We start from the raw sequence: 18330 nt of genomic DNA on the forward strand, positions 1-18330 counted from the left end.
CCTGGGTTCCTGCTATTACACCATCCTCCCTCCACGCAAATACACAGCATCCCTCTGCTGCTTTCTCCCCATCACACACACTGCTGCCTGCTGAAGTTTTCCTCTCAAGCCTTCAGATGTATTTAGTGTTTCTGCTTTGCACTATGTGTTTTCTGTCTGTCTCTGCACAGAGAGCTCATCTGCTTCCAGTTCTTCTGCCTGCACTGGATCAAAAGCATAAGGCTCATTCATCCTTGCCTCCCTGATTGCATCTCTAAATTGAAATTCTAACTCTGCATCATGCCACTGTGAGTGTCCAAACAGATAAGTTCTGTCCTACAAGTTATTGGGCTCTATACAGGAGCTACTGGGTAGTTCAGTGGCCTGTATTCTGCAGGAAGTCAGACCTTAAAATCTGTGAATCTGCACAATACAGACCTGCTCTTAGACTCCTATGTCCAATGAATCAGCAGTTTACAGCCATCAGGGCTGTCACTTTTAACCAGCAAGAAAAGGGAAACCAACTTGTTTGCACCAAAACAAACTCTTTAAACCTCTTTCTGCTGCCTTTTTTGAGTATGCACTTTTACTGCTTGGTTTTAACATGACCCTGACTACATCAGGAGACATTAGCAATCCTGAAACAGCACAGTGAATAGAGACAAGCAGTGTCTTACTAGAGGAGTGAGAAGTAAGCAAAACAGTCTGAGAAAAACCTCCTCTGTTAAGTGACATGCTTGTGGGGTGGGATTTCCTGAACTGACAGCCTCCTCTCATGGAATTTTGACACCAGCTGGAGAGGCTGGGAATTCCCTCCCCTGACTCCTCCCCTCTGGCTCCATCACTGGCTCCTCTTCCGTTCCCCTCATTTCCTCGTAAAGAGGACTCCGATTGTGACGGATCTGAAGTCCAAAACATTAATCTGACTATTGGATTGCAGGAAGCAGAGACTTCTGTATGTGAGTGAGTGACTCCCCCTGCTGGGACCCGAGTAGGTGAGAAGGAACTGAGATTGTTTTTCTACATACATGTGAAGGGCCAGGGGAGAAAAGGGCTGTGGAAAGATGTATTAGTGGATTAGTCTCCTAAAGGGGAGAGGGGGTGTTAAAACTGGCCTGCACAAAGCACTGGATAATACTCTAGGACACAATCCTACACTGGCTGAGAGGGGTAAGATGGGATGGACTTGGTGTGATTTAATAGTGAACCAGATCTTTCACATTTCTGTGACTGTGATTTTCTCAATCCCTGGGTTGACGCCTATGGTCAGGCTGACAGACAAATGTTTTTTACCTATCAGGGACTTTCTTCTTATCGAAGAGCAGAACTGACCTGGATGAGCTTGTGCGTCATTAAAAAAATCCCCTATTCTTAGTGATGGTTGCCCCAGGAGGGTGATGATACTGCTGACACCCTGGCCCTTCCTCACTCCATGCATTCCCCAACTCCTGTCACATGATTATTAATTCTTATTTCTATCACTGGAGCACCTAGGAGCTCTAGTCAAGAACCACAACACCTTTGTGCTAGGTGCTGTACAGACCTCAGCAGTAACCTGGAAACTCTTTGGGGTCGGGACAGAGCCTTTCTTTGTCTTCTGTGAGACACTTAGCACACCTTTGGGAGCTATACAATAATTAATAATTTTAATACTGCTGGTAAAAAGGTGCCAGATCAATTGAGAGCCCGTGGAGATTTTAAATGAAGGGGTGAGGGGAAGGCAAATGCGATATTAAAATTGTATTTTTACATATATGAAAGTCAAGAAATCTAAGTTATGATTGGTGGGATAATGGAGCTATTAAAACAGTTTCCAACTCGTCCACACTGCACTGACATACAGTGTTTTGGGTAAGTGTCTGGGTGTGCAAATCCCTTGGCAGGAGCAGGGCCTTCATGTCAGTTTGTATACCTTAAAACAGGAGGAAGTACAGACTAAGGATTTAGGGCCAGATTTTGGTACTCTTACCCCAAGATGAGGAATACCTTACTCCATGAATAGTCGCATAGGGTACTTCTCAGTTTGAATAAGGATACATACTCTGACTATTTAGTCTTTAGAGTAAATGACAGGAGCCTGATTCTCCTTTCACTTACACCAGTGTAAATCTGTCTGTGAAGTTACACCAGTGTAAAACTGATGTGATGGAGTAGAGAATCAGGCCCAGAGAATAATGATTACTTGGTTGCCTTCCAGTCCCCAGCTCTGACACTGGATCATTGTGTGACCTTGGGCAAATCACTTAACTAGAGTTGTGCAAAACTTGCTGGTTTCAGTACACAGCTTGTGTCAAACTTTTCTCATATCGTGTGGTTTTCAAACTCTGGAGTTTACCTTTCAGTTTAGGGACCATTGAAGCCCAGAGTGGCAAAGGTGGAGCTCAGAATGAAACCAGCAAGCAGGGTTAAACTCTCTGGATTGAGCACGGTTTCCCTAGGGTTAATCAGTACTGCTCACAATTACTAAAATCACTTTGAAAAGTTTTGAACAGCAACAAAATCTCCGGCAAGTTTGGGCAAGATGGAAGACATTTCTTGCACGCCCAAGGACAAGCAAGGGATTAATAGTTTCATGACTGTTGGGTGGGACACGATTTCTGAGCCCCTTGGAGCAGGTAATAAATGAATCCGGATGGAAGATCCTGTTCCTCCACCCAAAGCTGAGTGACTCGCTTTCAGGGCAGCCAAATATTACATGACCGTTCAGTGGCTGATTGTGAAAGTCAGGTAGGTGCGGCTTCAGTGTTTGCTTGGGACAGCACAGGGTGGGGAGGGGCAGCCCTGCCCCAAAGCCTGCTGGTTTCTTCCTCCCCCAGGCATTCCTTTGCCCTGCACTGAGTCAGCACTGGGGGCTCCTGAGTGGCAGAAGCTGATTGGCACCATCTCAAACACCCCTAAGCTTTGCTGTTTGGACAGTCTGGTAAGAAGGAGCGCTGGCTTAGCGATGGAGGTTGTTTCGATTAAGATTTCGGCCAATCTTTTCAAAGCTGGGTGCCTAAATATAGGCACTTAAATAAGGGTCCCGAGCTCCTATCGACTTCAGGAGCATTTGAACATTTTACCTGAATTCTCTACTCTCTGATAAAAGAGAAGAATTTGTTAAATTGCATGTAGGTAATACAGAGTATGTCTCCTGGGGATTAATTCTTTAACTGCAGATCGAGCTCTCTCTATACATATATCTCTTTATCTATCTTCAGGGTTTATACTGCCACCTGGCACTGTAGTATCTGAGCATCTTTCATGTAAAATCAAGAGCAATAGCAGTCTCTGGTGCAGTCTCTGGCACATCACCACGCCACAATGAAAGTCTGAATGGGAAATGTGTATTGCTGGTTGGGTTTATCATATTTTGCTTTACCTCTTTCATGATGTGTAATGGAATTAGTTATGTCAGTAGTTTTTTCCATGTCTAAATATTTTGCTCTGGTGAGAATTGATTCTATTTTTGTCATGTCTTTCTGTTTAAATGATACACAATGCTTAAAAAAACCCCAAACAGACAAAATCCCCTCACCCATCCGCTGAGAAAGGTGATATGTCTTCCAAGTGCTGGAGAAGCAGAAAGGGAGAAGGCAAAGATGACGGAGAGCCTGAGGGTATGTCTACACAGCATTTTGGAGCCTGAGTTAGCAAATGTCCCAGCCTGGACTGAGAGATTCAGGCTAGCAGGGCTCCTGCAAGTACTCTAGAATTAGGTGTGTGCACAGCGCTTTGAAATTGTGACTCAGGGCTTGTCTACACTGGCAAGTTTTTTCGATGAAACTAATGTCACCAAGGAAAAATAGATGAAAGCAAAGTTGCCAAAGTGTATCTACATTTGCTCCCTCTGTTGACAGATTATGTCCATATTCAGGGCACCTTTGTTGACAATGAGAGCAATGGACTGTGGGTCTGTATCCCACAGTCTCTGGCGACACCATCCGTCGCTAGGTGTTGTGGGAATGCGGAAACAGAGTGTGGCGCATCCTGGGATGTGCAAAATGTACTGTCATGCACCGTTTTGTGTCCTACCCGTCCAAAGGTCTCTGGCTTCTTCGTGCCGTTTTCCCAACTCATTCTTTTGTAGTGCACGCCAGCATCTGCAGTGAGAGAGGATGGATCCCGCACTTCTCTCCTATGTGCTTTTATGTGTCATGAGGACATCGCGCATGGCAGCACAGTTACTTGCAGAGTTACTCGCAAAGTTAGCAGAGGATGAATCGCGGGCACCCGAGTGTGATATGGACGGCAACAACTTATCAGTGCTTTATGCATTCACAGAGCAGCTGCATATGTTAGACCGTCATTTTTGGGCTAGGGAAACAAGCACTGATTGGTGGGATTGCATTGTCATGCAGGTGTGGGATGACAACCAGTGGATACAGAACTTTAGGATGCGTAAAGCAACCTTCATGGAGCTATGCACTGAGCAGTCCCCCGACCTGCGGCGCAAGGACAACAGATTGAGAGCTGCACTTCCGGTAGAGAAACATGTTGCAGTTGCTGTGAGGAAGCTGGAGAATCCAGACTGCTACTGGTCAGTTGCAAATCAGTTTGGAGTAGGAAAGTCCACTCCTGGGGCTGTATTACGCCAAGTGTGCAGGGCAATAAATCGCATCCTGCTGCATAGGACCGTGACTCTGGGAAATGTGCATGAAATAGTGGATGGTTTTGCAGAGATGGGTTTCCCTAACTGTGGCGGGGTGATTGATGGCACAAACATTCTAATTTTAGCGCCAGACCACCTGGCCTCTGAATACATCAATAGGAAGGGATACTTCTCCATAATATTGCAGGCGCTCGTGGATCACCGGGAGCGTTTCACGGACATCAATGCAGGCTGATCTGGAAAGGTGCATGACGCACACATCTTCAGGAACAGTGGCCTGTACAGAAAGTTGCAGGCAGGGACTTTCTTTCCAGACCACAAGATCACAGTGGGGGATGTGGAAATGCCCATAGTAATCCCGGGAAACACGACTTACCCCTTACAGCCCTGGCTCATGAAACCTTACACAGGGCACCTCGACAGCAGCAAGGAGCGTTTTAACAGCAGGCTGAGCAGGTGCCGCGTGGTAGTCGAATGGGCCTTTGGCCATTTGAAAGCTCACTGGAGGTGTCTCAATGGCAGGCTAGACCTTACTGAGGATAATATTCCCGTGGTCATAGCCGCATGTTGCACTTTGCATAATCTGTGTGACTCTAAGGGTGAAATGTTTGCTCAGGTGTGGAGCACTGAGGCAGAGCGCTTGGCTGCACAGTTTGAACAGCCAGATGCTAGGGCTGTCAGAGGAGCCCAGAGGGCTGCTATGAACATCAGAGAGGCTTTGAGGAACTACTTTGACAATGAGGGGCAGTAACACGTCTGCTTTGGAGTTGCTTCCCTGTTGCATCCATGTACAATTTTGGGGCCCAAGATCCACGCAACACAACGCTTTAGAAGCCTGTTCCTGAGAGTGAATTGATTGCTATACGCTTTTGTAGAACACAGAATAAAAACGCTGTACCATTAAATACCTTAGCCTTTATTTATTGTTAAAAAGGGTAAAACCTCACAACTATGTGTAGCTCCAACTATCACTGTGCAAGCTGTGAGAGGGGGTGGAGTGATGGGGAAACTCAGGAGTGCTGTGGAGTGAAAAGGAATGTGTGGGCGGGGTTGGCAAAGAATTGTGCATTTGCTGCAGTGGCGCTCAAACTCGGATCTGCTCAGTCTGCAGCTGCATCAAGGACTTGAGGATTTCTGTCTGATCCTCCATAACTTTTATCATCTGCTCTGTCGCTTGCCTAGCAAAAGCAGCATTCTCTTTTCTGTCCTGCCTTTCGGCTTCCCGGCACTCTTTCCGTTCCCTGGTCTGTCTCTCATCGCGCTGTAGAACCTCGCGGAACATGTCTTCTTTGCTGCGCCGAGGGGTTTTTTCTTATCTGCCGCAGCCGGTCCGCGGGGGTGCGTGATGTGTTCTTCAAGGTCTGTGCTGAACAGAAGAGGGATTGTTACATTCCAGCAAATGATTGAAACATTGTAGTAAAAAGGGCATTTTGCTAGTAGAAATCACTTTCTCTCTGAGACTCTAGGCAGGCATACAGCTCATGAGCATCCCAATCATGGTGAGTTTCGGGAGTGAGGGGAAGGCAGTTGTGCATATGGACAAAAAGGTCACGGCTTGCAGGGCAGCTTTGCAGGAAACTCATTCTAAAATTATCCCATACTTTTTCACAGGCGGCCAACCTGCTGGCTGACATCTCACTGCTGAGGGTGACCAGGGAAACCAGGGCTCAGCTGCTGAATGCTTGTGACTTTCAGCCCGGTCTATATGCTGCTTTGGTCCCAGCTCCAGTGATTGCTAAATGGCATAGTACAGTTTCCTACAATGGGGGAACTAACAAGGCTGCAATCCCTTGGAATCTGCAGCAGAGGATTAACAAGTACCTCTTGGAAACTTTCCAGAGCTTCTCTCTGGAGGATTCCCTGCAGGTCTCGATGTCCATCAACACCCTGCTTGGCCATGCAGATTAGCTACACATGGCAATGTTCAGCTTACAGAAAACACTACCTGCCTCCCTCTTTTCAGTTCCCTACACAAGCCACAGCAACTTACCTGGACTCTCGTCTGCTTCCCGCTCCCAGTTGAGCACTTCTGGAGTGGAGAAAAGTGCCTGGCTGCCTGCCCCACCGGGCGACCCCGCTGGGAGCACGACATCCTCTTCTAGCTCCACTTCTTCATCGACAATTTCAGCCTCTGGGTTACCCCCCTTTCAGCTGCATGCGAAGTATCCAAGGTGCTATCGGTGATGGAGGTGGAGTTACCACCAAGGATAGCTTTCAGCTCCTTATAGAAACGACAGGTCTTTGGTGCACCACCAGAGCGATGGTTCACCTCCCGTGCCTTATGGTATGCCTGCCTCAGCTCCTTTATCTGATCTCAGCTCTGCACTGCTGCGTGTCCCAATCATAGCCCTTTCCCAACAAGCCTTGAGAAATTTGCTCATATGTGTCCTGATTCTTATGGGTCACTCGCAGCTGTGACTGAACAGACTCCTCTCCTCAGGGCCAGTGTAACCAGTAGGCAAACTAGGCGGCCGCCTATGGCGCCAAGATTTGGGGGCACCAAAAAGCAGTGTCTGATGTCACAGGAGTCAGCTGAGTGGGGCAGGACGGGGAGTGAGGCCTCCATAACAAACCCGCCCCCGCAGTGAGGGGCGCCGCGCAGGACGGTCAGTGGGAGCCTGCGCCGGAGCAAGGAGGAGACAGCTGGCCGGGTGCGGCGACCAGCGCGGCCAAGGGACAGAACCGTTGGGGGAGGCAGGACACGGTCCTGAGCTCAGGTGAGCTTCGCCCTCCAACGCGCCATGCCTGGGGCCTGGTGCAGCCGTCTCCTGGGGCGAGGGAAAGTGAAACTAAACCCTGCAGCGCGATGGAGGGGAAAGGGCCGGCGCAGGTGCCGCTTCCAAACACTGACCCCCCCCTCAGTGGCACTGTGCCAATGTGGGGAGCCGGCCCTGATCCCCAGGGAGATCTTTACCTGCTCCCTGGGAGAGCCCGGCTGTGCCCTCCTTGCCCTTGGGTCCCCCCCAGAGGGCGAAGTACTCAGAGCCTGGGAACGTTTAGAGACCCTGCAAGCTGGGAGCATTCTCAGCCTCCTCCTTGCTCATAGGTTCCCCCGGGCCAGAAGGGACCATTGTGATCATCTCCTCTGACCCCCTTGTATTAATTCTAATGAACAATGCCACATTATGCAGTATTCATTTTTGAAAGTTTATAATAAGCGATGCTCCGGGGGGAGGGGAGGGGGGTGCAAGTTGGAAGTTTTGACTAGGGTGCAAAATATCCTTGCACCAGCCCTGCCTCTCCCCATATACGGATCAGATCCAACAGCTCAGTGGTTGTCCAAGCGGGAGCCCGTTTGATGCGATAGCCAGCCATACTCACCTGGGAAGCCACCTGGAAAGCTCCTCTGGGAAGCCAGCAAACAGGAAATGAGATTTAAAAGTCCCAGGGCTTGCAAGGGGGAGGGGCGGGTTGGCCGCAGGGCAGTGGAGTTCAAACCGCTGACCAGAGCGGCAGCAGGGGAATTGTGGGATACTTTCTGGAGGTCAATAAAAAATGAAAAAAAAACCTGTGGTGTCTACACTGGCTGTTTGTCGACAATAAAAGAAGGGAAAAGACAAAAGTCTCTCGCAGGGGTGGAAGTTTTTTGTCGCCAAAACTAGGCGGGTTTTTTTCGAAAAAAGTAACCCTGCAGTGTGTACACTATCGCTGGTTTGTCGCCAAAAGCCAGTCTGTCAACCTGGGCTGGGAGGTGTGCTGCTGTGGGCTCCAAAATGATGTGTACACATACCCTGGGCTTGTCTACACTTGAAACACTACGGCGGCACAGCTGCTGTGCTGTAGCACTTCAGCAAAGATATCACCTATGCTGATGGGAGGGGTTCTCCTGTCGCTGTAGCTAATCCAGCTCCCTGAGAGGCAGTAGCTAGGTTCACAGAAGAATTCTTCCCAACCTAGTGCTGTCTACACAGGGCCTTGGGTTGGCTTCACTATGTCAGTCAGGGATGTGGATTTTTCACACCCCTGAGCAACATAGCAGGGTTGATCTAATTTTCTGCTGTAAGCCAGCCCCCAGTGTGTGCAGGGCTGGCACCCTCTTTTGTAAACCAAGCCCATTTGCTGGAGGCTCCTCGTGGGACAATTAACATGGTCATTGAAAGTCACTTTTCAGAGTCGAGCTGCACCCTAATAATCTTTTTCCTTCCTGTCAGATAAAAGGAAACTGAAGATGAAGCCCGCTGCCACCTATGAGCTGCTGGTGGATGGTGTTGGGCAGTGGGATTTTACTGGAAATTTTGTTCCTTGTGAGTTGTTGCTCACAGGAGACGCTGCATTCCCGGTGTTGGTAAGCCCTGAGAAGCAGGTACTGATCGCTGTTTCTCACTATGGGAAGGGACGGATGGTGGTCGTTTCTCACGAGGAAATCCTGAAGAATCCCAACTTTTCCCAGTTCCTTAGGAACGCGGTGGACTGGCTCAGACCCTCCCCAGAGGCGCAGGTTGGAGTCCACAGGAGCCTGGATCCCCTCTCTCAGCTGCTCCTAAGGTCCAGCACTAAAGTGCAGCCTGGCGTGGGGCTCAGTGCCTCTCTAGGGGTGTACTGTACAGATGCCTATGACGACGCTCAGGCAGAGGAGCTGGTCCACTTTGTAAAGGGAGGTGGGGGCCTGCTCATCGGTGGTCAGGCCTGGTACTGGGCTAGTCAACACGGTGCGGAGAAGGTGCTGTTTGAATTCCCTGGGAACCGAGTGACCAGCGTGGCTGGCGTGTACTTCACCGGCAATACAGTGGGGCCAGGGATCTTCAAAGTCTCGGGAAAGATCCCAAAGATCCCCTTGATCGTCCCGTGAGTAACACTTATCACATTTCCCATTATTGGCTTTGCCCCAATAAAGTGAGAGTTTTACATAAATGCCAGAGAAAGGGGGGAAACACCCCATTTTCAGATATCCGGGGTGGTGGTGGTGGTGCAGATCATTATCCGAGCAGGGAAGGGTGGGGGATCCTTTAGTTAATCAAACCCTAAATTAAAAAGAACGATGTATCCTGGCTAGTCATTTGGCACTGGGTTAAGCTATGGAATCCAAAAGGACTGCTTCCCTCCCAAGACAGAATATCAGCAGGGCCGTGAGGGGTAGGGGGTCATGTCTGTGGGCACTGAGCACTGACAGTCTGGTAGGCTCCAGGGAGTCTATTGCACACAGGATGAGGAGAGCAGTAATAGCCATTCTTGGCCCTTTCTCTTTTCTCAGCTGTGTTCTCTAGGGTTGTGTGACGTTGCAGGCACCTCAGACAGAACAGGGAGTGTGGCCCGTAGGGTGTCCAGATAGCAAAGTATGAAAAATGGGACTGGGGTGGGGGTAATAGGTGCCTATATAAGAAAAAGTCCCAAATATCATGATTGTCCCTATAAAATGGGAACATGCCTGAGGCATTCATCATGCTCTAAGCTGTTTGAGGAGGAACACAATGCATCCCTCAGCTTTGGGATGCCCCTGCTGCTGCCACAGCTCCCTTGCCAACAACAGGCAACTAGCTGTTTCCCTGCCCAGCTCTCAGGGCCAGCTTGTCCCCTGGATCCCACCTGAGCCAGGCCTTCTCAGCCCTCAGGACATTTCTTCCTTTCTTCAGTCCCCTAGGGATTCTGGAGCTCTCTACTGGCTGAGTACTGAACTGAGTAACCCAGCATCCTTCACTGGTTAGCCTCTTTCCCTGCTGCTCAGCCAAGGTGAGGGGAAGCTACTAAGTACCAAGCCAGCAGGTTCATTGAAATACTGTACTACTTAAAACGGAGTTGCAAGAATTAATGGATTTAATCTGCAGCGAGAGGATTTTAGTTAAATGTTAAGAAAAAACTTTCCAATTCTAAGGATAGAATCATAGACTATTTGGGTTGGAAGGGACCTCAGGAGGTCATCTAGTCCAACCCCCTGCTCAAAGCAGGACCAAGCCCCACTCAGATTTTTGCCCCAGATCCCTAAATGGCCCCCTCAAGGATTGAACTCACAACCGTGGGTTTAGCAGGCCAGTGCTCAAACTTCCAAGGGAGGTTGTGGAATCCCTGTCACTGGAGGTTTTTAAGAACAGGATGGACAAACACCTGTCAGGGATGGTCTAGTCAGTGATACTCAGACTGCGGCTGGCAAGCCGCAAATGGCTCTTTAATGTGTCTCCTGCAGTTCTTTGCCGCACATGATATTACAACACTGATTTAATTATTAACTAGTCTAAGTTATTAACCAAGCAGGATGCTTTTATGCTGTTATTAACCAACTAAGTTATAAACTTGGATGAAGTTATTAACTTCTTTGCTGTGAGAATAATATTTATATATAAATATTTCCCCATCATACTGTTAACATATGAATAGCCCTAAAGTAAATGATATAATGAATTCATGCTACTGTGGCTGTTTTGGGTAATGTTGATCACTAATTTGGCTCCTGAACCACTGATGTTTAAGTACCACTGGTCTAGATGGTCCTGCCTCTAGATGACCCCTGGAGGTCCCTTCCAGCCCTTCATTTCTATGATTCTATATTTTAAAAATTCCAATTAATGAATGTGCTTTAGAAAACAGACACAGAGTATTCCTTATGTTACTTGGATAATGCACCATGCTTTCAGAGTCCCAATCATCTCCCGCTGAAGTCAGTGGGAAGTCTCCTATTGGCTCCGGCAAGAGTTGGACTGAGTCTTTATGACTGAAATGCAGCCATCTTGTGGGGAGCCTGGCAGGCGGACTGTGCCTCAGGCCAAGAACAATAGGTGTAAAGCTTTGGGTTTACACAAGAAACCAGACAAGCTCCCAGCTGGCCCGTGCCCAGCCATCTTCTTCCTGTCCCCACTCCCAAGCTGTGCCTGGCACAGTTCAGAATCTGGGCTTCTGACTTCCACAAAGTGCAATAGGGTCTTTAATGGCCACAAATGTTGCTTTGCTTTTACGACGTGGCCACTTCATTTCATTGTAGTTAAAGCCACAGCTGTTGTAAGAAAATTTTCCCCACAGATTTTTGTCTCCCCAGTCCCTTCCCCTTCCCTAGCACTGTGTTATGAAACTCCATTTCTCTCTTCCAGCTGGATGCCTGGTTTTGTTGCTCTCTAGCTGCTGGGTTTGTTTTATTACAAAGGTAAAGAGAATCTTTGCCGTAGGATGTGGAAAGGTGCTCAGGACACAACTACAAATTAATGTCATTAAGTTACTTATTACAAGTTGCTGATTGATTGTCATGTTCTCACCTGCAGGGCAGTGGCAACAAGGTGTGTGGGAGGCTTTCCTCTCAGGAAAGTTGTATGGAGATTATCTTGCTTTGGGAATTTTTACTTAGGGTGGAATTAAACTCTCAAAATAGGGTGAAGTGGGGCTTAAATGGTGCATTCACCATGTTCTGGCCCCTAGCATAGTCGTAAATTTCACCTGTAGCAAATAAAACTGAGCTTTAAGGGATTGGTGTCATGTGTGGCAAAGAAGCTGGGAGAAGAAATCAAACGAGGAGGCCAGAGTTTTTAATTCCTGCCCTATGGACACATAGGTGTTATTTACTCTCACACTCTATTAAGCGGTTGGTTTTTTTGTTTGGGTGGAAAATTCAGAGGTTCTAGATAGCAGCAGATTCATCACAAGGGACAAAGGGAAAATTAAGTTTGGTAAAATTATACAGCAAAGTCAGGGGGAAATAAAACCACAGCACTCGACACGGCTTTAACTGCAAGAGCCATGCAGGGGCAGCAGAGGGTAAAATGCTAAGTATGAGTGAAGAGAAATAGGAGCACTGGGAAGCAGAGGTTAATGGCTAGGAAAAGGGTGGCTACGCTTTACAGAGATCAGAGACTTGTTTCAGCTTGGGTCACTGATGTGTATGTGTAGACAGAGGCAGTCCTCTCTTCTGAGCAGTAGCAGTGGGATAGTTAAGGAAAAGGCACTGGCAAATCTTTCAGGCTTGACTAGAGGATGCATTTCTGAGGTGGCTTAGGCGTGCTAGGCCTCATAGTTTTGCCAACCCCACGGGTTCAAAAATCATGAGTCAGGCCAGTGGAGATTGGCTTAGAAATCAGGAGAGCTAAAACAACCCAAAACACACAGTAAAGGTTGGGTTCTTTTTCTTTGGTCTCCTGGGTTCAGAGCCTCTAGATCACACCTGGGACACGTTTTCAAGCTCAACTCTGAGGCTACAAACGGACTCTTTAAAAACAAAGGCTGAGACTGCAGTTCAGAAGAACTCCACCTAGCACCAGACTCACTGTAAAATTGTGAGGAGCAGCACCAAAGAGTGTGGGCAGGGGAGGAGATGGGCTAGGGATGGCCTGTTGTGTGCCCCTAGCATCCCTCATGATTCTGTGATTGTATAAAGGATGTTGGGATTGGGCCTAAACAGGGATGCCTCTTGATTTTGCAGGCACGGGGCTAATCTCAGCCAGGATGTAGAGCTTCTCCTCAATGGTGTGTCGGAACTGGATATAGTGACCGGCGGGGTGCCCTCCCCACTGCTGGTGCATGGGGTGCTGGCCTTCCCCCTCGGCCTGGACAGCTCCCACCGTTGCTTCCTTGCTGCAGCGCGCTATGGCCGGGGCCGGGTAGTGGTGGCGTCTCATGAGGGCCAGCTGTGTGCCCCAAAGCTGGCAGGGTTCCTGCTTAATGCTGTACACTGGTTGGACGCTGGGAGGCAGGGGCTGGTTGGGGTTGCTGCCCCCCTGAAGGGGCTGTGTTCCCTGCTGTCCCAGGAGGGCCGGAAGTACCGGGTATCAGCGCTGACGAGTGACATGAGCGTCTACTGCTGCCCTTCTCACAGCGACCAAGAGACAGAGAAGATCCAGGCCTTTGTGGCGGAGGGGGGAGGGCTGCTGATTGGGGGGCAGGCCTGGTACTGGGCTTCCCAAAATCAAGGCCAAGCTGCCGTTGCCGGATACCCTGGCAACAAAATCCTCAACCGCTTTGGGATCAGCATCCTGGGCATGAACCTCAAGGCAGATAAATACGCAGCACTGGTACCGGGGGAGCTTCCCCGTCACTACCACTTCCGTCAGGCACTCTCCCTCTTCCAGAGGCATGTGGACAAGGAGGAGGCACTCAGAGCTCCCCTGGCAGACTGGCTGCATAGACTAGGGCAGGACTGTTCTGCCTTCCTGAGGATCCCAGCTGAAGACTGCCCCGCGTACTCCTCACTCCACCGCATCCTGCTCAAAGTGCTGCGCAGAGGTGGGATCCCGCAGGTCAGCAAGAAGAACCCAATCAAGAGCAACTCCAAGGAGGCAGCCCTGCTGTGCCTGGCCACACAGCTGTCCCAGACCATGACGGACTGTGCTGTCCTGGTGCAGAAACCCACCGATGGGGTCTGCACGCTCCCGTCCAGCTCTCCTATCACCCTGGAAATCGATGGCACAAATACAGGTGAGAGGAGCAGTCTTTCCACCTTCCCCATGTAGAATCACATGGAAAACATGTGTGTGTGTGTGTGTGTGTGTCTCTCTCTCTCTCTCACACACACACCCCTCTGCTAAGATTTCACTTTAACACCAAAACTCATACTTCCCCATGTGCCAATAACACACTGGCTATTTCCACCAATCAGACGGGTTGGTGTCAAGCTTGTACGTTTGCGTGTGATTGTGGGACACTGCATGTGTGCGCTGGGAGTGATTCCATGTTGGAAGTGACAGTGTTGTGTAGTTGCAGTCTGTGAGTGTATGATGTGAGGGGTGTGAGTTGTGCTTGCTGTGGGTGTGAATGGTGGCTTAGTTGGTGATTGCATAGACTTTTTTTTCAGGCTGAATGTGGAGTCTTTATTCACACGGTTGCATACTTACTCGCACAAGTAGTCCAATGACCTTCAATGGAGGAGGCAATCTGGCCCTTAGTAAATGTGCTGAAATATACTTGATCAACCTTAACTCCAAGTTAAGGGAGGGTTTCTGCTTGGGCAGTATAAAGAGCTCTGAACTCAGCTGCTTATCACAGCTTTACAGTCTCTGCTGGGCAGCTGATGTTTGCAACTCCCTAGGGTGGCTGTCTAGAAACAAGTCCAACTATAGTGAAATGTCAGGGTACCCATGTGTTAGTTAGGGCTAGGGGAAAAAAGCCCCTTATGCTAAAATTTCTCATGCTTTCAGCCAAGCAGCACGTTGTCAACAGGTCTGGTAACACACAGGCCAATTCTGAGAATTCTGAGCAAGAAAAAAATCCGATTCTTTCTTCTCACTCTGGCAACTCAAAACTGCATTACTTTAAGCATGGAAATGGGCAGGGGCCAGGAGTGCTGAGTAAGGCCTAGGTCCTCGAGGTATTTAGGTGTCTAACTCCCATTATTTTCACTGGGAATTAGGTGCCCGCATGCCTTTGAAGACCTGAGCCTAAGTGCTCTGTATTCAGACCTCTCTTCTGTGATTCCTTACAGGTGGGACAGCATGGATGAGTACAGGACTTTACCTACCTGATGGGAACACGGCAGTGATGACGTTTCCTTGCATGGCGACCAGTGCTGGTCTGCAGGTGATTTCTATTAACCCGGCTGGCCTTTATACACTGATACATTTGTGAGGTACCCATATCAGCGACGGTTCTCAAGAATCAGTCTGTATTATGCCTAGGCCTGCTCCTTTCTCATTCCTTATGCTCTTCTGCCATCTTTTGGCTGTTTCATGCCATTAAATTTTAAAAAAATCCTCACAATTTCCTCTGCCCTCTCTTGACTGTTTTATGCCTCCCCATTTTGCTTTGTTGGTTGAATTATTTCACAGCTCTCGCTGCTCCCCGAGATGCTGTGCTCTCCACACTATATCTGCTTCATTGTAGCTGTGCAGGGAAGCAAAGGAAGGTGGGAAGGGGACCAGCAGCTGCTGACATTACTGAACAAGGTCCTGCCGCAGTAAACTGCAGACATCCGTGTGTTACCTTACAGGACGCTGATGCTGGTGCAATGAGCCCTGGAGACTGAATTTTTCTCTAACCAGGGATGCCTGAGGCAACAGCCGAGTCAGCATCTCACCCACACATTGTACTTTCTCCAGTTTGCTTCCTCTTTGCTCTCAAGGGACACCTCTAAGGGTACGGGAGAGTTCAGTCACTGTGGCCCTGCCAATCCATGGCCCCTGTGTTGAGACTTCTAATGCGGGAGGCATTCCAGCCCAGGTCCTCAAAGGTGCCAAACTCCCAGTGAAATCAGTGAAGCCAACTAAATACCTTTGAGGACCTAAGTCTTAGTGCTAGGGCTGTAGATGGCTTTGTGAGGGGCACAGCTTCTCTCTTACGCGCTGCACTGAGCATTATGATCTCTTGCTTCACATACAGCAGTCAGACAGCAATTGCGTTTGGTCACCACAGGGCTGGATGGCAATCAGTGCCCTGCAGCTGTGTGGGCTCTACTTCAGACAGGCCCTGAGGCAAAGGGAGTGGGGCTGCAATCTGGAGCCTGGAGTGCCTGACCCTGCTCTTCCTGCCCTTCTGTTCCCCAGGTGCAGATTGGATGTCACTCTGATGACCTCACCGCTGCGAAGGAGCTGACACGGGCCCCCATGGTGATACGCAAGTGCCAGGTCAGCTGCCAGAAGCAGTCAGTCTCCTGCCTCTGGGGTGGCCTCATTTACATCCTCGTGCCAGGGGGGAGCCAGCTGGGCAAAGTGCCCATCACTGTGGAAGGGGCAGTCAAGGTTCCCTACTTCAGACTGGGTAGGTGTTCATCCCTTGGGGCCTTTCCCCTGAGCTCCTCTCAAAGTGCCGCATGTGGGCACCCAAGCCAAAATGTGCAGCATTAAATATAACCAGAGTCCAAATGGTTAAAATCAGAATTCCCAGAAAAATGACAAACTGGGATTGTTATTTTCTTTCTTTTTTGCTGAAAACTGTCAACTTTTTATTGCTCTCTTGAAAGATTTCCACCAGCCCTTTCCTCATTCCTCCCCTTTTCCCTGTGCTGCCCCTGTGCGGCCATTTCCTGTCATTACAATAGAAATCCACAACTGCCCCTTTGATGTGTATGCTGCATTTCCCATCAGTCTTCTCTTTATTGGTTTACGAAATTTCTTTTTCCTCCATCAGTCCAAACAAAACCAGTGCATTGCTATTTGACGCCTGCCAATTTCACTCGCTGGAAGAGAAGTCACTTAGAGAAATGTGGACAGCGACTCAGGTGTCCCCTGTGAATCACCCCATATTGATTTGGTTTTACTTTGTTTTTTGGCGGGGAGGAATGACGTGGATTTGGGACCCACTTTTCACAAGCTGTGGACTTGATTTGCCCATAACATGCTTAAATAGCATGACTGTTTGGCTGTATAGAGGGGGGACTCATGTAAAGATAGGAGATAATTACTAGACAGGAGGCTCAGCAGTGAAATGAGGAAGGATCTAGTGTTTAAGGCAATGAGCTGAGAAGTTGGAGATTTGAGTACTGTTGGCTCTGCCACAGCCTTACTGTGTGGCCATGGGCAAGTCGCTTAATCTCTGTGCCTCAGTTCCCCAGGTGGACACTACCGGGAGGACAGTGATAGTTCCTAGGAAAGCTGTGAGGATTAACTTATTAATGCCCAACCAGCACTTAAAAAATGTGAAGTGCTCTATAAATGCCAAGTACTATTATTCCTGAGAGGAATTCATGATGAAGTCACACATTTGCAGCCAACACTCAGGGAGTGTAACTGAGAGACTGGGGTACATTTAATGTGTTTTCCATGTTGCTACAGGAGAGACCTGTAAATGCCAGTGGCTGGCCAGCATCCGGCACTACCCTGCCCCCTGGGCCGAACTAGCTACTGAGAACATTATCCTGACTGTGCCTGCTGACACCATCCGCCACATAGAGAACCCAGAGCCTCTTCTGACCCTCTGGGACCAGATCATGCTGGCTATAGCTGAGTTGGCAGCAGCACCAGTGAAGTTCCCAAGGCCAGAGAGGATTGTAACAGACGTCCAGATCTCAGCTGGTGGGTGTATGGCCGCATGGTCCTAGCAGGGTTTCCAAAAGAAGTGGCGTTAGGCAGCAACTTTAATTCATTCAAAACTTTTTTGTTAAACTGAAACTTCAGACAAATGCAATGAGTCAAATAAACATGTGACCTGCATAGAGCTGAATGTTTCTAGTCCCTCATGGTGCTTCTTTGTGTGCTTAAGGGTGTCCATAGAATCATAGAATCTCAGAGTTGGAAGGGAACTCAGGAGGTCATCTAGTCCAACCCCCTGCTCAAAGCAGGACCAACCCCAACTAAATTATCCCAGCCAGGGCTTTGTCAAGGCGGGCCTTAAAAACCTCTAAGGAAGGAGATTCCACCACCTCACTAGATAACCCATTCCAGTGCTTCACCACCCTCCTAGTGAAATAGTTTTTCCTAATATCCAACCTAGGCCTCCCCCACTGCAACTTGAGACCATTGCTCCTTGTTCTGTCATCTTCCACCACTGAGAACAGCCTAACTCCATCCTCTTTGGAACCCCCCTTCAGGTAGTTGAAGGCTGCTATCAAATCCCCCCTCACTCTTCCCTTCTGCAGACTAAATAAGCCCAGTTCCCTCAGCCTCTCCTCGTAAGTCATGTGTCCCAGCCCCCTACTTATTTTCGTTGCCCTCTGCTGGACTCTCTCCAATTTGTCCACATCCTTTCTGTAGTGGGGGGCCCAAAACTGGATGCAATATTCCAGGTGTGGCCTCACCAGTGTCAAATAGAGGGGAGTAATCACTTCCCTCGATCTGCTGGCAATGCTCCTTCTAATATAGACCAATGTGTCATTAGCCTTCTTGGTAACAAGGGTACACTGTTGACTCGTATCCAGTTTCTCGTCCACTGTACTCCCCAGGTCCTTTTCTGCAGAACCGCCGCTTAGCCAGTTGGTCCTC

The 18330-nt window shown here is 49.0% G+C and overlaps 1 protein-coding gene across 3 annotated transcripts in view; it reads left to right on the forward strand.

Moving 5' to 3' along the window:
- Window positions 1-857: 857 nt before the first annotated feature.
- The window catches only part of LOC128843192 (TRPM8 channel-associated factor 2-like), a 30729-nt gene continuing 13256 nt past the window's right edge, over window positions 858-18330 (forward strand). The window contains exons 1-6 of one of the 3 annotated variants that reach the window (XM_054039804.1): window positions 858-974; window positions 8722-9355; window positions 12906-13897; window positions 14901-14995; window positions 15958-16171; window positions 17185-17424. In XM_054039804.1, coding sequence (XP_053895779.1) covers window positions 8739-9355; window positions 12906-13897; window positions 14901-14995; window positions 15958-16171; window positions 17185-17424 — 2158 coding nt within the window. In that variant the 5' untranslated portion in view covers window positions 858-974; window positions 8722-8738. Of the gene's footprint in view, window positions 975-2824; window positions 2900-8721; window positions 9356-12905; window positions 13898-14900; window positions 14996-15957; window positions 16172-17184; window positions 17425-18330 lie in introns of those variants that run through there. The other 2 variants (XM_054039818.1, XM_054039811.1) reach the window with 2 other exon arrangements.

The sequence above is a fragment of the Malaclemys terrapin genome, chromosome 1, assembly GCF_027887155.1.
Source record: "Malaclemys terrapin pileata isolate rMalTer1 chromosome 1, rMalTer1.hap1, whole genome shotgun sequence".
Classification (NCBI taxonomy): Eukaryota; Metazoa; Chordata; order Testudines; family Emydidae; genus Malaclemys; species Malaclemys terrapin.